This window comes from Anas platyrhynchos, chromosome 8 (genome assembly GCF_047663525.1).
Source record: "Anas platyrhynchos isolate ZD024472 breed Pekin duck chromosome 8, IASCAAS_PekinDuck_T2T, whole genome shotgun sequence".
Lineage (NCBI taxonomy): Eukaryota > Metazoa > Chordata > Aves > Anseriformes > Anatidae > Anas > Anas platyrhynchos.
Genome location: NC_092594.1, coordinates 33,852,259 through 33,869,409, shown reverse-complemented (window position 1 = coordinate 33,869,409; position 17,151 = coordinate 33,852,259). Strand labels below are relative to the sequence as shown.

The window sequence follows — 17,151 nt, the reverse complement described above, 5'->3', positions numbered from 1 at the left end:
TTTTTTTAACCAGGGTTGTGAAGTACGTATTAATGTTCCACATGAAAGATGGGAAACCATGAAGAGAGGCCAAGTGATTCAGTTAAAGTTGGTGAGATGTGAGTCAGATAAAAGCAGGGACTCTCTGGGCTGCTTGCGTGGACCGAGACCACAAGATTTGTATTTTGTTCACACTTCTGCAAGTCTGAGATCTAGATCTAATAAAACTCACTGAAGTCAGTGGAGATTCACCAGTACATTTGTTCATCGTGTGCTGAGGTGCTCTACCATTGAGCAAATGTTCTTCATTATGCAAAAGAAGGTAACAGACCACAGAAGCTTCCTGTGTGTTTCACCTACAACCTGAGACAGTCTGTATGTGCACCCTAACAGACTCTGAAATTCATTGTGTTTTATTTATTGTAGCTATTTGGGTCATATTTTAAACTCAGATGCTCACTGCCATGTACAACACCAGAACTCCCAGTACGTAACCACAAGCATGTACTGTGTGCTATGTGCAGGGGATAGAAGAGAAGTGAGTAGCTCCAAACGTTAGCTGTGCCTCAGAAAGGCTGGATGATTTTGCTGGTCTGGTCTTTTCTGTGAAACATTTATTTGCTTGATTTCATTCCTTTAGTACCAGATTCTTTGCTGTCTTTCTTTACAGTAAATACATGGCTATGATTTTGATTCCAGATTAATGATCAAATTCCTGCTTTCCAAGTACAGCTGAACGAACACGATGTGTTGCAAGTGTACAAGAATTCATAATTGATACTAATACTTAAAACATGAAAGTGGAGACATCATTTCTGCCAGCAGCAGCCGTTGCTGGTGAGGTGTCCATCAACCCAACGCTCAGGATGCCCTGGGAGCTAAAGGGGGCAGTTCAGTCACTGCTTTCGATGCCAGCCTTAAAAGGGGAGGTTGTTCTTCGGGGTGGAATGATTCTGGTGTGCTTGGCTTTGTCGTTGGTGTAGGAGGTGTTTCCAGGAAAATGTCATCTCAAGTGACATGAAGAAATAAACTGCTTTTGGAGCTTTAAGGCTTTAGAGAAACCTCGGCTGTGCCATTAGAAGCAGACCTGTGATGGAGCAGTGAAGGGGGTTTATGTTGTCCTCATGGCTGTTAGGGTGGCTCCACGTGCTGTGATGCTGAGGTCTTTTATTCCAAACGGAGAAAAACAGCCAGCACTATAAAGTAATGGTTTTGTTTATTTTGTGATTGATTTTTACAGATGTTGCAAGGCAAATGGGAAGGAAATGTATCCCAGGTCTTACCTGATGTTATCTGAAATGAGGGACTTTAATCCAAAATGCTATGCAGATGTCAGGATAAGTACAGAGCTGTTTGAACCAAGAGACAGACTTGCTGCTTGTTGATTTGTCTAAGTGACTTGTTTATATGCAGGTCACCAGAGGAGCACATTGGTGAAATAGGCAATAAATTAAGATAAAACGAAAGCAAGAGATGGGTTGAAAAGGTGAATGTGCCAGAGTAATTCAAGCAACGCCCAGTCAAAAGGTCAGCTTACCGAGTGGTGGCTATTGCTCCCTTGGGCTTAGGGTCGGGGAAGGCATACCAGCTGCTTCCCAATTCTTCGCTGCTGTCAGAAAGGTTTTCTTATTGAGGAGCAGAATTCCTGTCTGCAATCTCAAATGAAAGAGAGGACGGTCAAATATTCTGTGTGGTCTGAAAACTGCTTCAGATACTGTTTCCACTAATGCTGCCCGCTGCTGCACCTGGACCTGGCTGCCCTTGTCCTTCAGCACCACACCACTGTGCGCCCATTGAAGGGGGTGAGGAAGCACTAAGCTCTAAGCACTAAGCTCAGGTCTCCCTGGATTGCTCCGGATTTCCAGTGGAATTGATTCCTTTGCTCAAATACCTGCTGCCATTAGCACTAGGCTGAGGCTTCTGGCAGCTCTTTTTAAAAGTAATTTTTAACAATGAAATGCGTTGCTTGTGTTTGGTTGTATCAAACCACCTACTGCCTCCAGTGCTGCGGAATGGTGGCAAGCTAGCAGGACTTGTAAGACCCCAATAAATTTTTTAATGGGGTGTCATGAAGACATGTAGTCCCACGCCCTCGGTACTGACTTATTTTGTGTGCCACCATTTGAGTGAGGTTTGGAAATTCAAGGAAGAGCATGCATTTCTGCTTGTAGGAGAACGGCCTTGCTGAACTGCCTAGCAGGGTGCTGGAAGGTATGGGAGCCTTGCGGGGGCAGAGGTTTCTCTGCATGTCCTATATGCATCTTGGGGTCATAATTTTGCTCTTCTTGTCCACTCAACCTTAAAGGATAATTTTAGGTGGCAATACTGAAAAACATTGCATCAGTAAGGAGTAACAGATACCTGAGCGTTATAAAGAGTGACCACCTATGTGCTTGTAAGTAAATCAGAGCTTTGTACCTGTGAGCAGCTGTGCTGCTGTTCGGATAAGGCACCGCCTGAAAAATTGGCACTGTTTTTTTGGTTAAACTCAACATCCAATTTGCCATGCTGCCTTCTGCTGTTTTCAATTCAATCTTTCAAACTAATCGGGAATGAACTAGTTAGTAATCTTCAAAGGAAGTCTCAAAAAAAAAAATATTGCTTCAGGAATTGCTGTTAAATGTTTGTTTTTCTCATCCTTTTCCCCAGGCAAAGAGGGTGTAAAGCTGTGGCAGGTGCTAGGTCTTCAACACGGAGCTGGAGGAGGAGAGAGGCCTGGCTGTTTGGGATTAATCTTACTCAGAGTTTCAGATGACTGCAGTGTTATTTCATCTCCATAGACGGATCAGTGCTTTGGCCACTCACAAATAGGTTAGAAGCTGATGAATTCCGTGTGCAGGTGGATCGATTCCTTGTCAGTTCTTCACAGGTCATGTGGGAAGGTTTCTAGAGCATCCTAAAACTTTTGGATAAAGGGCTGTGGTGTTCAAATAACAGATTCCAGTGTTGGGTTTATAATACACATGAACTTAAAAACAGGTTATTTTAGAGCTAAACTAGAAATATTAAGGCATTGCCTTATTTAGCATCTCTCTCCTCTGTGCTCGACTTTGAATTGTTGTCCTTGACATGGAATACATAATAATTCCCCAGCTAGCTTGCCCTTGCTGGCCAGCCCTCTGGGACGGCCTGGAGCAAGCAGATGATTCCTAAAAGGTTTTAATAATATATGAATAGCATTAAAGTAAATGTAGTTAAAGTTTTGACCTTTCAAATCTGTAAAATTACAGACAGACACGTTCTGGAAGATGGGTTGTGATATATAGGTGCCTGGGGGGTGGGTAGAAAGCATTGTCACTGTTTGAATGTGATGTTACGACACTCTTGATTTATTATCTTGTCATAATATAGATGGCAAAGCGCTGCAGTGCAGGCATGACATCTCACCCTGCTTCTGTCCAGCACTGTGGAGCATCCAGCTGGGACACGTGCAGGCTGCCAAATGCATCTGGCTGTCAGCAGAGCGCTCAGCTCAGGCACCTGGGGTGTAGCTACATGCCAGGAGCTTGTCCCTGCAGAGAGCAGTGTTTCCACCAGCAGGTTATACGAATCCTGTTAAGGAAAGGCACAGGAGGAGGAATGCAGAGGGTGGCTCCAATCCATCCCTCCAACCTCTGCATCTTGGAGGTGGCAACGCATGGCACCAGAAGAGCAGAGCGGTGGGTTGGGGTGGGTGTGCTTTGTTGTTCCTCCTCCTGCTAGGATTTTTTCCTTGGGACCCCTGGGTTCTCAGAGGGTAGAGGCCACGGGGGCAGTGCAGTGGTTAGAGGGCAGTTTTTTAGTGTTTATTGCTAATTTTTTAAATTTTCTTGTTATGAAAACGTTGATGATGATTAAAAGGCGATCACCAAAATGTAAGCTAATAATAAGCTCAGTGAGCTAAGCTGCAGACTGAAGCTTTCCCCAGACAGACTCATTGCTGCATGAATAGAAAAGATTCTGCAGCATGGCAAGTAGTGCAGTAACATCACACTGAGAAACAGCAATGAAAACAACTAATAAAAACTGATATAAACATTCTGCTTTAAGAATGAATTCTTATAAAGCAGAAAAAAATAGACTTTTCAAGGTGGTGGTTGGGAACGGGATGGAAATATCCCTGTAGGCTGCATGTTTTCCACAATTTTATGTTTACATAAATCAAATTTAAGTGGTCTCTTATTGATGGCTATGGAAAAAAATATTTCAAATTGTAATTTTGTATGCGGGTGTTTGCTCAGAATGCTTTATTAGGTTTTAGGTAATATTGAGTCTCTGAGGACAGGCCTGAAACTGAAATAATTGCAGAGCAGATTTCTATTTCTCTGCTATTTAGAAGTTTAGGTTAACCCATTAGTAAAGCTCTTCTGTGGAAGCACAGTGTGGCTTGGGGAAGCAGGAGGACGCTGTCCTCTGACCTGGATTTAGGTCAATTAGGGTTTCTGGAAAGGACGCAGTTTTGCCTGGTAGCCTCTCAGCAGGCAGTAGCCGTCGTCATTTCTGTTAGAAATACTGGTGGCTGGTCTCTGTTGGGCATGGGATGACCTGTGGAGAGGACAATGAGGGCTTGATTTAAACCTTGAGCCTGCATTTTATTGGAGCCGGAGTCAAGGTAATACAGCAGGGTAAAGTACTTGGTTTCTGTGATTTCACAGAAAACAGGTAGGAGCTTGAAGACCTTTAAGCGACTGCTTATAGATAGATCCATCTCTCTCCAAAATAGCTTTGTACCTTTGTACGTGCTGCACGTGGCAGTAGAGGAGTTGAATATAGTCTTCGGGGAACTGCCAGCAAACCACAGGTCCACTTTTAGCAGTCCTTAATTTGGATTTGGGCACTGTCATGTGTTGCAGCCTTAGACACGTGGCTTGTCCTCGTTAGCTCTGCAGCAGCCTTGCAGGGACCATGTGAGGCACAACCCTGCCCTGCCAGGGGTCTGATGTGGGTAGAGGGCCCAGAGGTCCTTACAGCCTGAGGTTCCTTAAGTTCTCCAAGGCACTGAACACATTTTCACCACGTTTACCCCTTGGTGACAGCTATGCACTGTTACCAAACCTTGGCTTACTTGCTTCCACGGGGTATCAGTGTAAGGCAGCTCAATTACATAACCGAGGTTATCTGCAGACACAAATACTCTGAAAGTCCCTTCTGTGCTTTTCTATTCCCAGGGACAATCAGCTTACTCTCATTTTAACAGCTTACTATCAGTTCTGACCCATTTAAAATTCACCTGCCAATTGAATGGTATGACAGGACCTGGCTGACCCAGGAGCTAAGTGAAATGTTATCTCCGTAACGAGCTGCCACACGCCTAGGGCCAAGAAAGGGGAAAAAAAAAAAAGACCAGAACGGGGCCAGCTCTGTGAGAAGCAGGACGTTCTTCACAAGGTAGGGGAAAGGAGCCACCTTACTTTAAACATTGTAAGTGGTTTTGCTGTGCAAAGTGTCGGCAGCTTCACATCCTTGAAATGCTTCTTCTCTCGAGAGAAAGAAAGTTTGCAAGGTTGTGTGCATTCATGCGTGTGCCCCTTCCCTTTCTGATAATTATTGTGCCAGCCCACTCCTCCCTTCCACCTCTCTCCAAGTGAAAATCCTGAGGCAGAGCGGGGAGGATGGATCAGTCTGTTACCTACTACTGCTGGGCGTACAAGTGTCTCTGTCCATCAAAAGAGAAAATACTGCTGGGCAGTGGCTGCTGTGTCAAGGAAGAAGATAATTACACATACAGCCGTTTGGAGAAACTTCGGCCTTCAGAATTTTCCTGCTGTATTTATTCCATGTTTGATGTTGGTTTTTCACTTACTGACTTGCAGAGGGGATGTGAAACGTCCCGCATCCATAACACCTCCAGTTTGTGGTCCTGCAGGTGAAGAACTCACCGTTGTAGGGTGAGAGATGATCTGGCTGCACTCCTTCCATGTCCCTACATCGCTGAGTGTTTCATTACTGAACTGCTTTGGCTTCAGTGCCGACTGGCAGCACGCACTTGGCTGCCCCGAATATGAGGAGTGCTCTCACAGCAGATTTTATGTTGATCTTTTATTCAAGACAACGTTGAAACCATTATTTTTTATTTTGGCTTTAGTACTTCAGAAACTCCATGAAGGGCTCCAGCTAATTACTCGACAGCATGTTTTCTCCTCAGGAGCAGAGACTTCAGATTTTATGGTCTGAGGCTGTTGAACAAGTGGGAAAGCGAGCTCCCCAGCTCTCAGCTGCTCGTTGCGCTCACTACAACAGTAAAGCACTTCTGATTTCTGAATGCAGATTGATATTGGAGCTATTTCTAGTTTCTTTTCCCGTATTCTAGGTAGCCAGGAGCTCTGGTGGAGACTCACTTCACTGGCCAGGAACTGCAGCAGAGCATGGCAGGGCACTCAGCTGCATCTGCCTGGGAGCTTGTGTGGTTACGAGCTTTCCATTTAGACTCAGTACTGCTGTAATGTGTGGTGTCCTGTGAAACCAGGCGTAAGTGAGATTGATGAAAGTGAGAGATGTGGCCAGACCGTACTGCCTGGCATAAACTTAAAACTTGGTTTGAAGTGCTCTTCGTTTCAAGAGAGAGAAAGGGAAGTCAAGTTCTGAAAGACCCAGTAAAGTTCTGATGTTTATAACCTCAGTGAGCTGCCAGATTGATTCAAAGACAAAAAGATGGTGAGAGCTATTGGCAGGTTTTGAATATCCTGCTGATTGAGATATTCAGCCCCTTGAAAGCCCGACATGGTAATTGCACCTGGCTCTGGTTAGGCTCATCCGCTCAGTGGGCAGCTTCTGACATTAATGAGTGGTTGGAAGTGATCTTTTGGGAGACTGCCGTTCTGCATCTCCAGGCTTTGTGTTATTTTTAAAGATAACGTCACCGCCAAGGAAGAGTTGATTGCTCAGCAAATTTGTTCCAAAACCAACTCTTAACTCGCCCAGCTCTGGAGATCACACAAGATAAGCCACAGACTAGAGGAGCTGCAGGATTTGCAGAGGGAGGCTGGTGTGTGTGGCACGGCGGGTTCAGCTCCTTGTCACTAGGACCGATGGCTGTTTGGGAATGCCCCTTGCCTGCTCTCATGTTCCTTAAACTCCATGTGCTGCTGTGCTCATGGAGCCCAGCATGGCAGTTAGACCCCTTTGTGTTTTCTCTTGTCATTCGGATCCAACGTTACTGTCATGATGATCACCATGTGCTGGCACAACTGCTTCTCCCTCGCTCCTTGCATGAGTGGCAAAAGCTCCAGAATTTGGGGAAATATTTGGGAAACTATTCTGCTGCTTTCAGTGTCCAATTGAAATCCAGTGACCTCCATTTTATTTATTTATTTATTCGTTATTAAATGATTTTCAGTCTCTGATGTGGATTTGACCCAGAACATCGAAGACTTTCTGATGAGCGTGTGCCATGGTCTGCTGCTCTCTGCTTAGTACTCTTCGGTGTTTTCAGGCCAGCCAGCAAAATACATGGTATGCTCTAGAAGACATTGGAATATTTTTCTGAACATTCATATACCATTAAACATGCAGTTTTTGTGATGCACAGGCATGAAGAGAGGTCTCTTGATTTTTTTTGAGATAAATTCTTGTAGGATTTAATCAATTGCTCCCAGCTGGGCGAGGAGTGGGCTGATCCAGGGGGGCCGTATCCCATGTCCTCCATGGAGTCGATGTCTCGAGTGATTGTAGCTGCCCAGAGTCCAACCAGGCAAGTTATCATAGTCTTACAGAGGCTCCTGCCTGGTCATACAGACTGTCTGACAGTAATTCAAGCTGGCAGGAGAATGAGAATTGTTGGTTAAAAGCTTCACTTTATTAATCTGGCAGAACGGACTTCACCTCACCAAAAGGAAAGGTGGAGCAGACCTGTCACGCTCCCAGTGCTTCCCTTTGCGTCCCTGCAGCTGAGCTGCTTGCTCCTGATACTTTAATCAGTAAATCCTCTTGTAGCCAAGAATCTGATAAAGTATCAGTAAAAGAGGAAAAAAAAGGTGTGTGAACACTTAGCAACATCCAAGCAGCTATGTGAGCTGTAGACAGGCAGCGAGACTTCTGAGCAGGGTTTCCTTTGTGTGGGGGATCTGCAGAGCTGTGCCAGGGGGTCCAGACCTCCTGTCAGGCAGATTTCTGGAGTCTTGCTGGAACAATATGGAGCCTAAAGATTTATTTTTTTTTCCATATATGTAACATAAGTTAAATGGCTATCAAAGTTCTGGTAGCTGAGCAGTTTGTTTCACTTACCTCCTTTCTGCCTTTCTCATTCATCTTGCCCCACTGTTTGCTCTCAAGAAGGAGCCACTTCCACATGCTCCCTCCGAAATGCAGGGCTTCGTCTGGGCACCTGTTAGGTGCCTGAAATTGAGGACACCGCTGGTCCAGTTCTGAAGATCTGCTTCCAGTGTTCTGGAACTCTGCGAAGTGTTTGGGACTTTTCAGTGAAAAATGCTCTGCCAGGATTAAAGAAAAAAAAAAAAAAATAATAATAATAATAATTTTTCTTCTGCTGTAATGAAGAGTTCAGCTTTGATTATGTTTTTTCCCCCCTCATTCTCAGATTTTAATCTCTGAGCTTGTCACAGTTTTTAAACTTCTTAGTTCTGTTGCCTAAATCCTTACAGTCTTATTTGCTGAAGCTATTTACCGAATTTTACAGTCTGGTAACAAAACTACTGCTGTGCCTTGTTTATCAGCTTTTTTGCAGAACAGTTTTTGCATCCAGAGCATTTCTTTAATACTCTGAGTTCTAAGATTGCCTTTGGCAAAAGACAAACATATAAATATATATTATTTTTTTCCCCAGAAATTAACTGATGGAGATGCACCGTTCCGGTGTGGTTTATTCCCGGGCACCTCTCAGCACCCAAAGCCGCCTGACTTTCTTGCACACAAAGCTTTGCCCCTACACTGGGACTTGTTTACAGTTGATATCCAGGACAAGAAGAAGTCAAATTAAAAAGTGACGTTTCCTAGGGAATGAGAAGCCCTTGCCTGGCACTCGTGAATTACGAGGCTGAACTTTTTTATGTCTGTGTCTCCTCCTCCTTTTGCTCCGTTTTGTTGCCGCCTCCAGTAACATTTCTCCTGACTATAGCACCATTGACTCCTGTGATAGTTTAATAGTTTCTGCTGTTTACACAGTTGCCACTTAAATGGTTGTGATTGAAATTTGCATGCAGGGCTGGTCAGCGCTGGAGTTTGCCGTGGTACCCGAAGGTAATTGGTATTCTGCTCGCCGGAGTCGTCTTGGTAACAGTTAGGTGATTGGAAACCATTTGCAGAGGGGAAGTTAAATTCTGCTAGTGCTCCCCAGTCCCAGTGCTGGTGGTGATGGGCTGGCCAGGGCTTGGTTGTTACGAGACCTTTCATCTCTGCCTCATAGTCGCAGCCTTCACAGGGTTTTCACCTGCACTGCTAATTACAGCAGCTTGGGGGAAGATACAAAAATGATTTCTCTGTTTATTCCTTAATTTCTGATATGCTGACCTTGGGGATAGTATTCCTCATGCTGGAGGTAAAGTTCTCACCCCTGAATTTCCCTTCTAGCTTCTGATGCTGCTTTTAGTTCCTAGAGCATCCTGGTTAGCTGGGATCTCATATCAGTCACTGCACCACTGCAGTAGCCGCATGGTACTGCCAGTGGAAGTGATGTAGCAGACTTTAAGATAATTAAAAATGATAGAAACTTCTGTGGCGCTGGGTTTATGGTGAATATTTCCTCTTCTGCTGCACGTTTCAGGCTGGAGCTAAGTAATGCCAATGCACCATTGCGATACATTACGGCAAAAGAAGCTTTTAGAGCTAATCTGAGGCAGAGTGAGTACAGCAAGCGGAGCAGATAAGCCTCTGCACACCAGCTGAGGGCACGGTACAGGCGGGCTGGGTGTTGGGAATTACAGGCTGAAATCTGCAGAGCTGCTTCTGCATCATGCAAGAACTGTTCTCTGCTTTTTCCTTTCCGTCCTATTGTGAATGAACCACAGGAGAATATGCCCAAATCCACTTTTGCATTGCTGGAAGAAAGCTGTTAGGCTTTGATAGTGGCTTACTTTTGCGGAGGTTTTTCCTTTTAATGTCTCATTAAAGACACAGGTAAGTCAGTGCCCTCATAAAAAAAATAAATAAATTTTGAGAAACGCATGGAAAAAAAAAAGTAGTAGGAAGCATTGTGAGGATTGTGGAGATGTCTTGGGCTTGTGGTACTTGATCTTTCGGCAGCGTTCATGTGGGACTCCTTAAGCAGTAAAAAGTTCCTGGTTCCATAGAAGTTCATTTCCTTTATTCTCATAAAACACCTTTGGAAACCTGTCTTTGAACTGCAGACTTTGTTATGCTTGTCAGTCATACCTTCTAATGTATGTTTTAAAATGCTTTCTTCCCACAAAGTCAAGGGAATTGCTGATGAGCGTGACTGCTTAATAATGGAGTAGAAAAAGAAAAACTCCTCCTGAACGTGGAGCGGATCTGTCTGCAGCTGGTGCTGCCGTACGAGTGGCAGGGGATTGCTCATTAAGAAGTTAAACCACGCTTCCTCTGGGTTTGCTTCTGGCTGTGGCTCACCTCCTTACTGATGGATCACCCCAAACCGCTAATGATGGCCTGCGCTGGACCAGAGGCAGGAGGCTCCGTCCACCTAGCCTGGTTACATGCGGCTGGAAGGGGCTTTGCTTTTCTCCAGCAGGGAAATCTCTTCATCAGCACCTCCCTGCACAAGGGGGAGGGCTGTTTGTGTGCAGAGGCAGCGGCAAATTGGTTCCTCTTTGTCTTGGCCTTCCTGCACCATCGCCTCTCCACTCCTCCATCTCCGGCGAGCATCTCGCTGCTCCTTTGTGGCCTCCTGCTCATTCCCATGGCAGCCGAGTGCTGTGTAGATGGACAGACGGATGGATGGACAGACGGACAGACCATGGGGATAGGGGCAGCTGTGTGGGAGCAGGGGAATGTGAGAGCAGGACAGGGCCTGTCGCCAGGACCGACTGCACGTAATCGCATAAATTCCAGCAGGCGCGTCCCCGGGTTTGGAGCCCCTGGAAGCTGTAAATAATGCCTTTTAATGAAGGGGTTGCCAGGAGCTCTGAAGAAAATGAGATCGGACTGAGGGCTGCACAGTTTGGCAGCTGTAGAGGTTGGAACGTACGTGTGGTTTGTCTGACTGCTGGTTGTTCTTTTTATTTCAATCAAGTGGCTTAGCTGAAGGCTCCGGACATCCTCACCTGGGCACCGCTGACATCCACGAGGCGCTGGGCGAGGGAACTCTGCGGTGCCGGCCAGCAAGAACAGCGGAGCTGACTCGGTCTGAAAGCTGTTACCTTCAAGTCATACAAATCCCAGGGTCTCCTGTATTGTATTTCTCTGTGTGGTCCTTGCAGTTTGGGTTTTACACTCTCTGTGCATTCAGCAGCGAACAAGAAGCCTTTCGGCCCCATCCCGTGCTTGCAGGGCTGGTGGCTGAGAAGCGGAGGGAGGAGCAGCTGCTCCTTGCAGATGGGTAGAGCAGTTCGGAGCGATGTGAGCCGTCACCGGGCTGTGGGAGTGCTTCCTGTGGCAGCTGGCATCTCACTGGCTGGCAAATCGAGCAAAAAGAGGGGAGGCTCGGTGTAAGGGCCACATGAAGTGTTTTTAATTCCTTTCCCCGTCAGCATCTCCCAGCAGGACCAGGATCAAGGCTGTCTCCTTGCCTCGCTTTCCTTCTGGGCGCGCTGAGGTTAACGCTGCCTTGTGGATATGGAGGGAAGGAGGTGTCTGAGAGCCAGGAGCTGTCCCAGTCGAGGTGAGAGCAGTCAGGTGCCTCAGATGAAGGGTGACGATGGTCAGTGCCGTGGCCTGGGTCACCAGCAAGCTGCCTGCCGCTCCCCCATGACCTCAGTTCACAGCAGCCCCAGAGTAAGGGGAAACGTGCCCACGGGAAGTGTTGACATTGGTTCCACCATCTGCTTCTCCTGAATTAACTTTCCTGACTAATTGCATGTGTGATTCTGTACCACATGGTAGCTTTGTTCTTCCCATCAGAAGACAAAGCCTTCTTGTGTTTCCTGTGGACCTCCGAACCCTGCTTGCCATTGAAGGCCCTGTCAGTGTGACAGTAGCTGTTGATGTCTTCTTGCCTTGATGATTATTAGAGAGCCCAGAATAAGCGAGCTTGGTCATACTTGTTAACAGGTTAAAGGGCAGTGCTGCACGCATCATAATCTCCATGTTGTGCCCATTCATTTCCCATCCCCGGGGCACTCGCATTTAATACTGCGATGCACAAAAGCGTTTGACAGCAGGCGATGATGGGTGAAGAGGTTTGTGCTTGAACGGAGGGCTGGCGTGACCGATGGCCAGCTCCTGACCCGACCACTTCACTTCAAGCCATGTAAGAGCCCACCCGCTCGTGCTTCCTGGCAGAATATTAATAGACGTTTGTTTGGCACCGTTCCGCCGTAACAGACTTGGATCAGAGGATGAACCTGCTGTTCAGTCTGAAACGATGCTGGCTTTGGAGACGTTTGCAGAAATGCTTTTGTGTGTGATTCCCTACAATTCCTCGAGCTGTGATTCAGTGCTCTTAAAAAGTAGAATTCCTGATGAATTAGTAATCCGCGGTCTCAGATGTGATTTGTGTTGTCTTTAGAGAGCAGGTAGCACAGAGCTGTAAGAAAGGTGTTTGCCTAAGGATGTGCCCAGGGAGCACCCGTGCACATCTGTGGCTCTGGGTTGTCTGAACATTAAGAGTTGGGGCCTACATTATTTTTTATCATCTTGGACATCCTGATGAGTTGCTGTCCACTTAATTCGGGTTCCTATACTGTTCCTATTGGTATAACATAAGTAACATGCATTATGACACATTTTTTAGTGTGTTTTTTCCTCTGTTACATACTGTTTATTACTTTTTATTTTCCATTTCTGTATTTACTCTCTGAAGTGGTTGAAGAATTCAAGACAATGAATGCATGCTCAGAAATGTTCAGGAAGAGAAACTTTTTTTTATTGTCCAAGGAATCTTTTTTTTTTTTTTTTTTTTTTTTACTCCCAGAACTGGCATGATTTTGCTTAGACACAAAACAAAAAGAGGAGAAAGCTGAAAGCACTGGATGAAGTCTTTAGAAAATTCCCTTCTCCTTTCACTGTTATCGACTATTTATTCTTCCAAAACTGTGCACCGGCTATTTTAATTAGAGTATAGTAGCTTTCCTGAGAGGTAAGACGCGGTGTGTAGGTTTTTCTAACTGTATAGAGTATTTGTTGTGGTTTTTTTTTTTCATTGTGCAACTTATTGATTGAAGTAGGGAGAGAGGAAAAAGAGCAAACATTGATCCAATTTTAGGCAACTGGATCGTGTGCAGAAGTGTCATAAAATGTGATCAGCTTCTAGTAAATAAACAGAGCAGAAGCAAGCAAAGTACCCGCTTTATTTCCCCAGCTGTTGGCAGCAGAGCAGCAGCATCAAGTGTTGCTGTAGGTGTAATTCCCACAGCAGCAGCATCTCCTGCATAGCTTTTCTCTGCCAGCCACCCACCAGGATTTGTGTGCAGAGGCAGCGATGCTTTCTCCGTTACTCCAGACCTGTTGCTCTTCTCGTGTTCCCTCTCCTCTTTTCCTACAAGCAGAGGGGATCGTTTTGCTTCTGAGAAGATCGAGTCTTTGAGTATGGGATTTAGGTCATTGATCTGACTCTTCAAGAGCCTTCACTTTATTTTTTCTTTTTTTTTTCCTCTATTTTGTTATGGTTTGTGAGTTTTGCATTGAATTCTGCAGTGTTCTCAGCATGTCATTAGAGCTGGGTAATCTATATCACAGGTCAGATATCTGGGCTGCTAGCAATTAACACGTTTGGGGAATGTATAATGCTTGTTCATAGGAGTGTCATATGTGTGTGTTTTACTGCGCTTGCAAACACGGAGTGTGCAGGTGTAAATATCAGGTTACTGTTTTTCCACACAGTAACAGTATGCAGCCTGGACCCATGCCAAGTCCTGTAAGATGGGGCTTAAATGGTATGTATTTCTTCTGTGTTTGTTTTTTTTTGTTTGTTTGTTTTGTTTTAAGGAAATTTCTGGAATTTTTGAGATAGCAGCATGATTGCGGGCTGGGTGTGCTTTCAGCACCAGAAGTGCCTGCTGGAGTCACCGCTGCTCCTGGCATTGGAGCTTGCTGCTGCTGCAGCCCATGTTGGCTGAGCAGCCAGGGCTGCAAAACGCAGGCTACTGTGCAGGGGCAAACTCCAGCAGCAAAGTGGCAAATGTGCAGCCAGGGGTTGAAGATCTCCAGAAATGCCTTACGCTAACCTTTCTATGGAGCGTGATAGCTGTGAATAATTTGGGGATATCAAGGGTTTTCAAGCACCAGGGACTGCAGCATGGGATCAGCCTGAGTCCAGCACTTGTGATCACTCCCAAAGATTCAGAGTCTGGGGAGTTGCATGGGGTGTTTTTTTGTTTGTTTTTACTGTTTTCACCTTTCTATCTCGGAACATTTTCACATCTCTGTGGCTGTCCTGTAAAACAGCAGTATTTATTGCTGCCTCCTTGAGGCACGTAACTGACTTAGGCTGAGGGTTATAAAATCGACATTAAGAGCACACATCATGGAGTGTCATAAAAACATCTGCGTCCAGTTTTGCACAGAGATCACCAAGGCCAATAATTATTCATGGACTTTGGAGGTTTTTCATCAGGGTGTAAAACATGGTCCCTAGTGTTTAATTCCAAGAAATGGTCAGACAGAAAAATGTGAAACGGCTCTTGGGGAATTTGCAAATGGCCTTCCTTGTGAAGTGCCAGCCAGGATCTTGCGTCTTGCAACAGTGCTTCTTGTTGCTTCTTGCTGCTTGTTAAAAGGAAGCAAAATAAAAGCCAGCAGACAAAGCTGGCATTTCTGACAGCCAGAGTCAGTCCAGATGAGCTTTAGTCAAAGAAATAGTTGGAAACAAAGCAGTAACTTGGGACATACCAAACCTTTGAAGAGGTCCCGACTGCAGCTGGGTGGAGTTCTGGAAACACCCTCGACTTCCACTCATAGCTGTGGCTGTTGCTTTCCCCTGTTACAAGGGAATTTTGTCTCGGGCTGGAGATACCCCACTAGCAGACAGGGCTGAAAGACATGGGTCAGCTCCTTGGCTACACTGCAGGATTCCTGCATGACTTTTGGCCTGTTGCTTATTGGCTCGGTGTCCCTGTAACTGAGGATGTGCATGTCTTTTCCGTGTCATGTTCTCTGCTCTCTTAAGCAGGAGGAGCAAGCTTTCTGATAGTCCTTTGAGCAGTGCTACCTAACATAATCTTGTTGTAATAAAAAACGACATTTTCTGAAGCCTGACCCTGTCTGTACACTTGCCAGCCTCCTTGTCACTTGCCACATTGTGGTGAGGCTGCCTGATGGCATCCAGAGGTGACTGTCAGCCCATTTCTGAGCAAAGCTGGTCTTGTATAGAAGGTGCTGAAAGGAAAATCTGACCCTTCCTCAACAGAAGCACGATTTTCCACTTTACAGGTAGAATGGAGGGGGAGCTTGGGAGCTTGGTTTTGCTTTGCCTTTTTTCCTTTTAAACCCCAGAGACTTGAATTAGTGTGGGCTTCTGAAGAACAATGAGAAAACTGTCACAAAACTTGTTTTTATGCAGTTTAAAAGATCACCGGAGCTTTGCATATGGATCATAAAAAATAAAATGAAAACTTAGAAAGCTGAAGGACAATCTCAGGTAGCGGATGTTCCTGTGAAGTCAGGCAGCTCACAGGCTCATTCCTAACCACAAAGCTCCCCCAGATGAAGCCAAGTCCTGCAGAAGCCTTCAAACTCCCAAGGAGAAGTTGTCTGGCATACCTAAGATGTATGCCATATAGTCCTTGAATGTCCTCAAAGGAGCACACCAATCTGTGTGTCATTTTGTGCTTGAAATCACTTCTGGAATTACTAACAGAAAGTTTAATTACTATTCTTACTACTAGTGAAACAGTTTGTAGGGACAGATACAGCATTCGTTAGACCGACTGGTGTATCTGGAAAGAAGCAGAGCAGCTCCTGAGCATACAGCCCCTTCCTGAAGTCTGAAATGCTGGCAGCGACCTGAGGAAAGGTTGGGGAAAAGATTTTCAGGGTTTAACCTTGATTACAGCAACAAAGTCTTGTAGTTGTTTGTTGATGTCACTTTATTTTCATACAGAAGGACAAAATACAATTGTAGCATTCTGTGTTTTCCATAGCTTTTCACAGCTAGCAATTAGGTGCTGCCATTTTCCTCCCATTAAACTCGATGGTAAATATAAAACTGCATTTAAAAAATTTGAAATCAGAGCGTACATGTTACCATTTAAAATGCACAAAGTTGGTACTTTTGATAGCAGTGAAAATCCCAGTGATACCTATGCCTTTTTAATCCAATTGATCTGATTTGGTTGATCAGAGAGGCGAGCTTAGCCTCAGCAGCTGCACATTTCTGATTTGGTTGCTCTAACACGGGCGTCAAGGAGTCCTGAAGCCTCCGGCTGCACCCCTGGAGGTTGGTCACCGTTTGCTGAGGTTGGTTCAGGAATTGCAGGGAGATGATGTTTTAAATGGGTTTCATGTGGGGTATCAAAGGGAACGTGGTCTGTGTCAGAGCGCCGGCTGTTTGAGGTGATCCGATTCATCTTGCTCTATAAATGTAACTGCCTGCTGAGATGGCAGCGTCAAAAAAATGTGGCCAGATTCAGCGATTGGTTAAATATTCCCTTTCATTACTTCAAGGTGTCCTTAGTTGTCTGAAAACCAAAGAGATCCAACAGTCCACGAGGATATCCTGACATTTCAGCTCTCAGATCTTATCTCATGCCACTTTGTGACAGCAAAGCAACGCGTTCTGGGATTTCCCGTGCTGAGGGGCTGGCAGCAAGGGCCAGCCAAGTCCTCCTGGGCCACTTGCAGCCCACCCTACAGCCACGATGGGTGTTGCTGGTGGGGTCAGGCAGGGATGGGACTGCTGTTTGCCCTCCCACTACCACCAGGAGATCACACTGAGGTGAATTGCCGTGCATGTGTTGTTACAGTACTCCTTTGTGAACTCGATGCCACTTGAGTCTACAGCAGGACTTGAGAGTATTCAGGCCACAGTGCTGTAAGATGTGGGTTAGGATTTTCGTATCTCCTTACGACAGTAAGACATCATTTGGGTGTATAGCCTGGTGAGAGGTTTGGGGACCAATACCACAGGATGATAATGATTATTTTGAAGGGCAGGGGCACTACAAAGTG

The 17,151-nt window shown here is 45.6% G+C and overlaps 1 protein-coding gene across 6 annotated transcripts in view; it reads left to right on the top strand.

Annotated features, from left to right (window-relative positions):
* The window catches only part of LRP8 (LDL receptor related protein 8), a 167,750-nt gene that overhangs the window by 78,887 nt on the left and 71,712 nt on the right, over positions 1 to 17,151 (top strand). Inside the window, exon 1 of one of the 6 annotated variants that reach the window (XM_072041416.1) lies at positions 13,874 to 13,919. Within the exon in view, the coding sequence (XP_071897517.1) occupies positions 13,874 to 13,919 (46 nt within the window). 6 annotated transcript variants of the gene reach the window in all.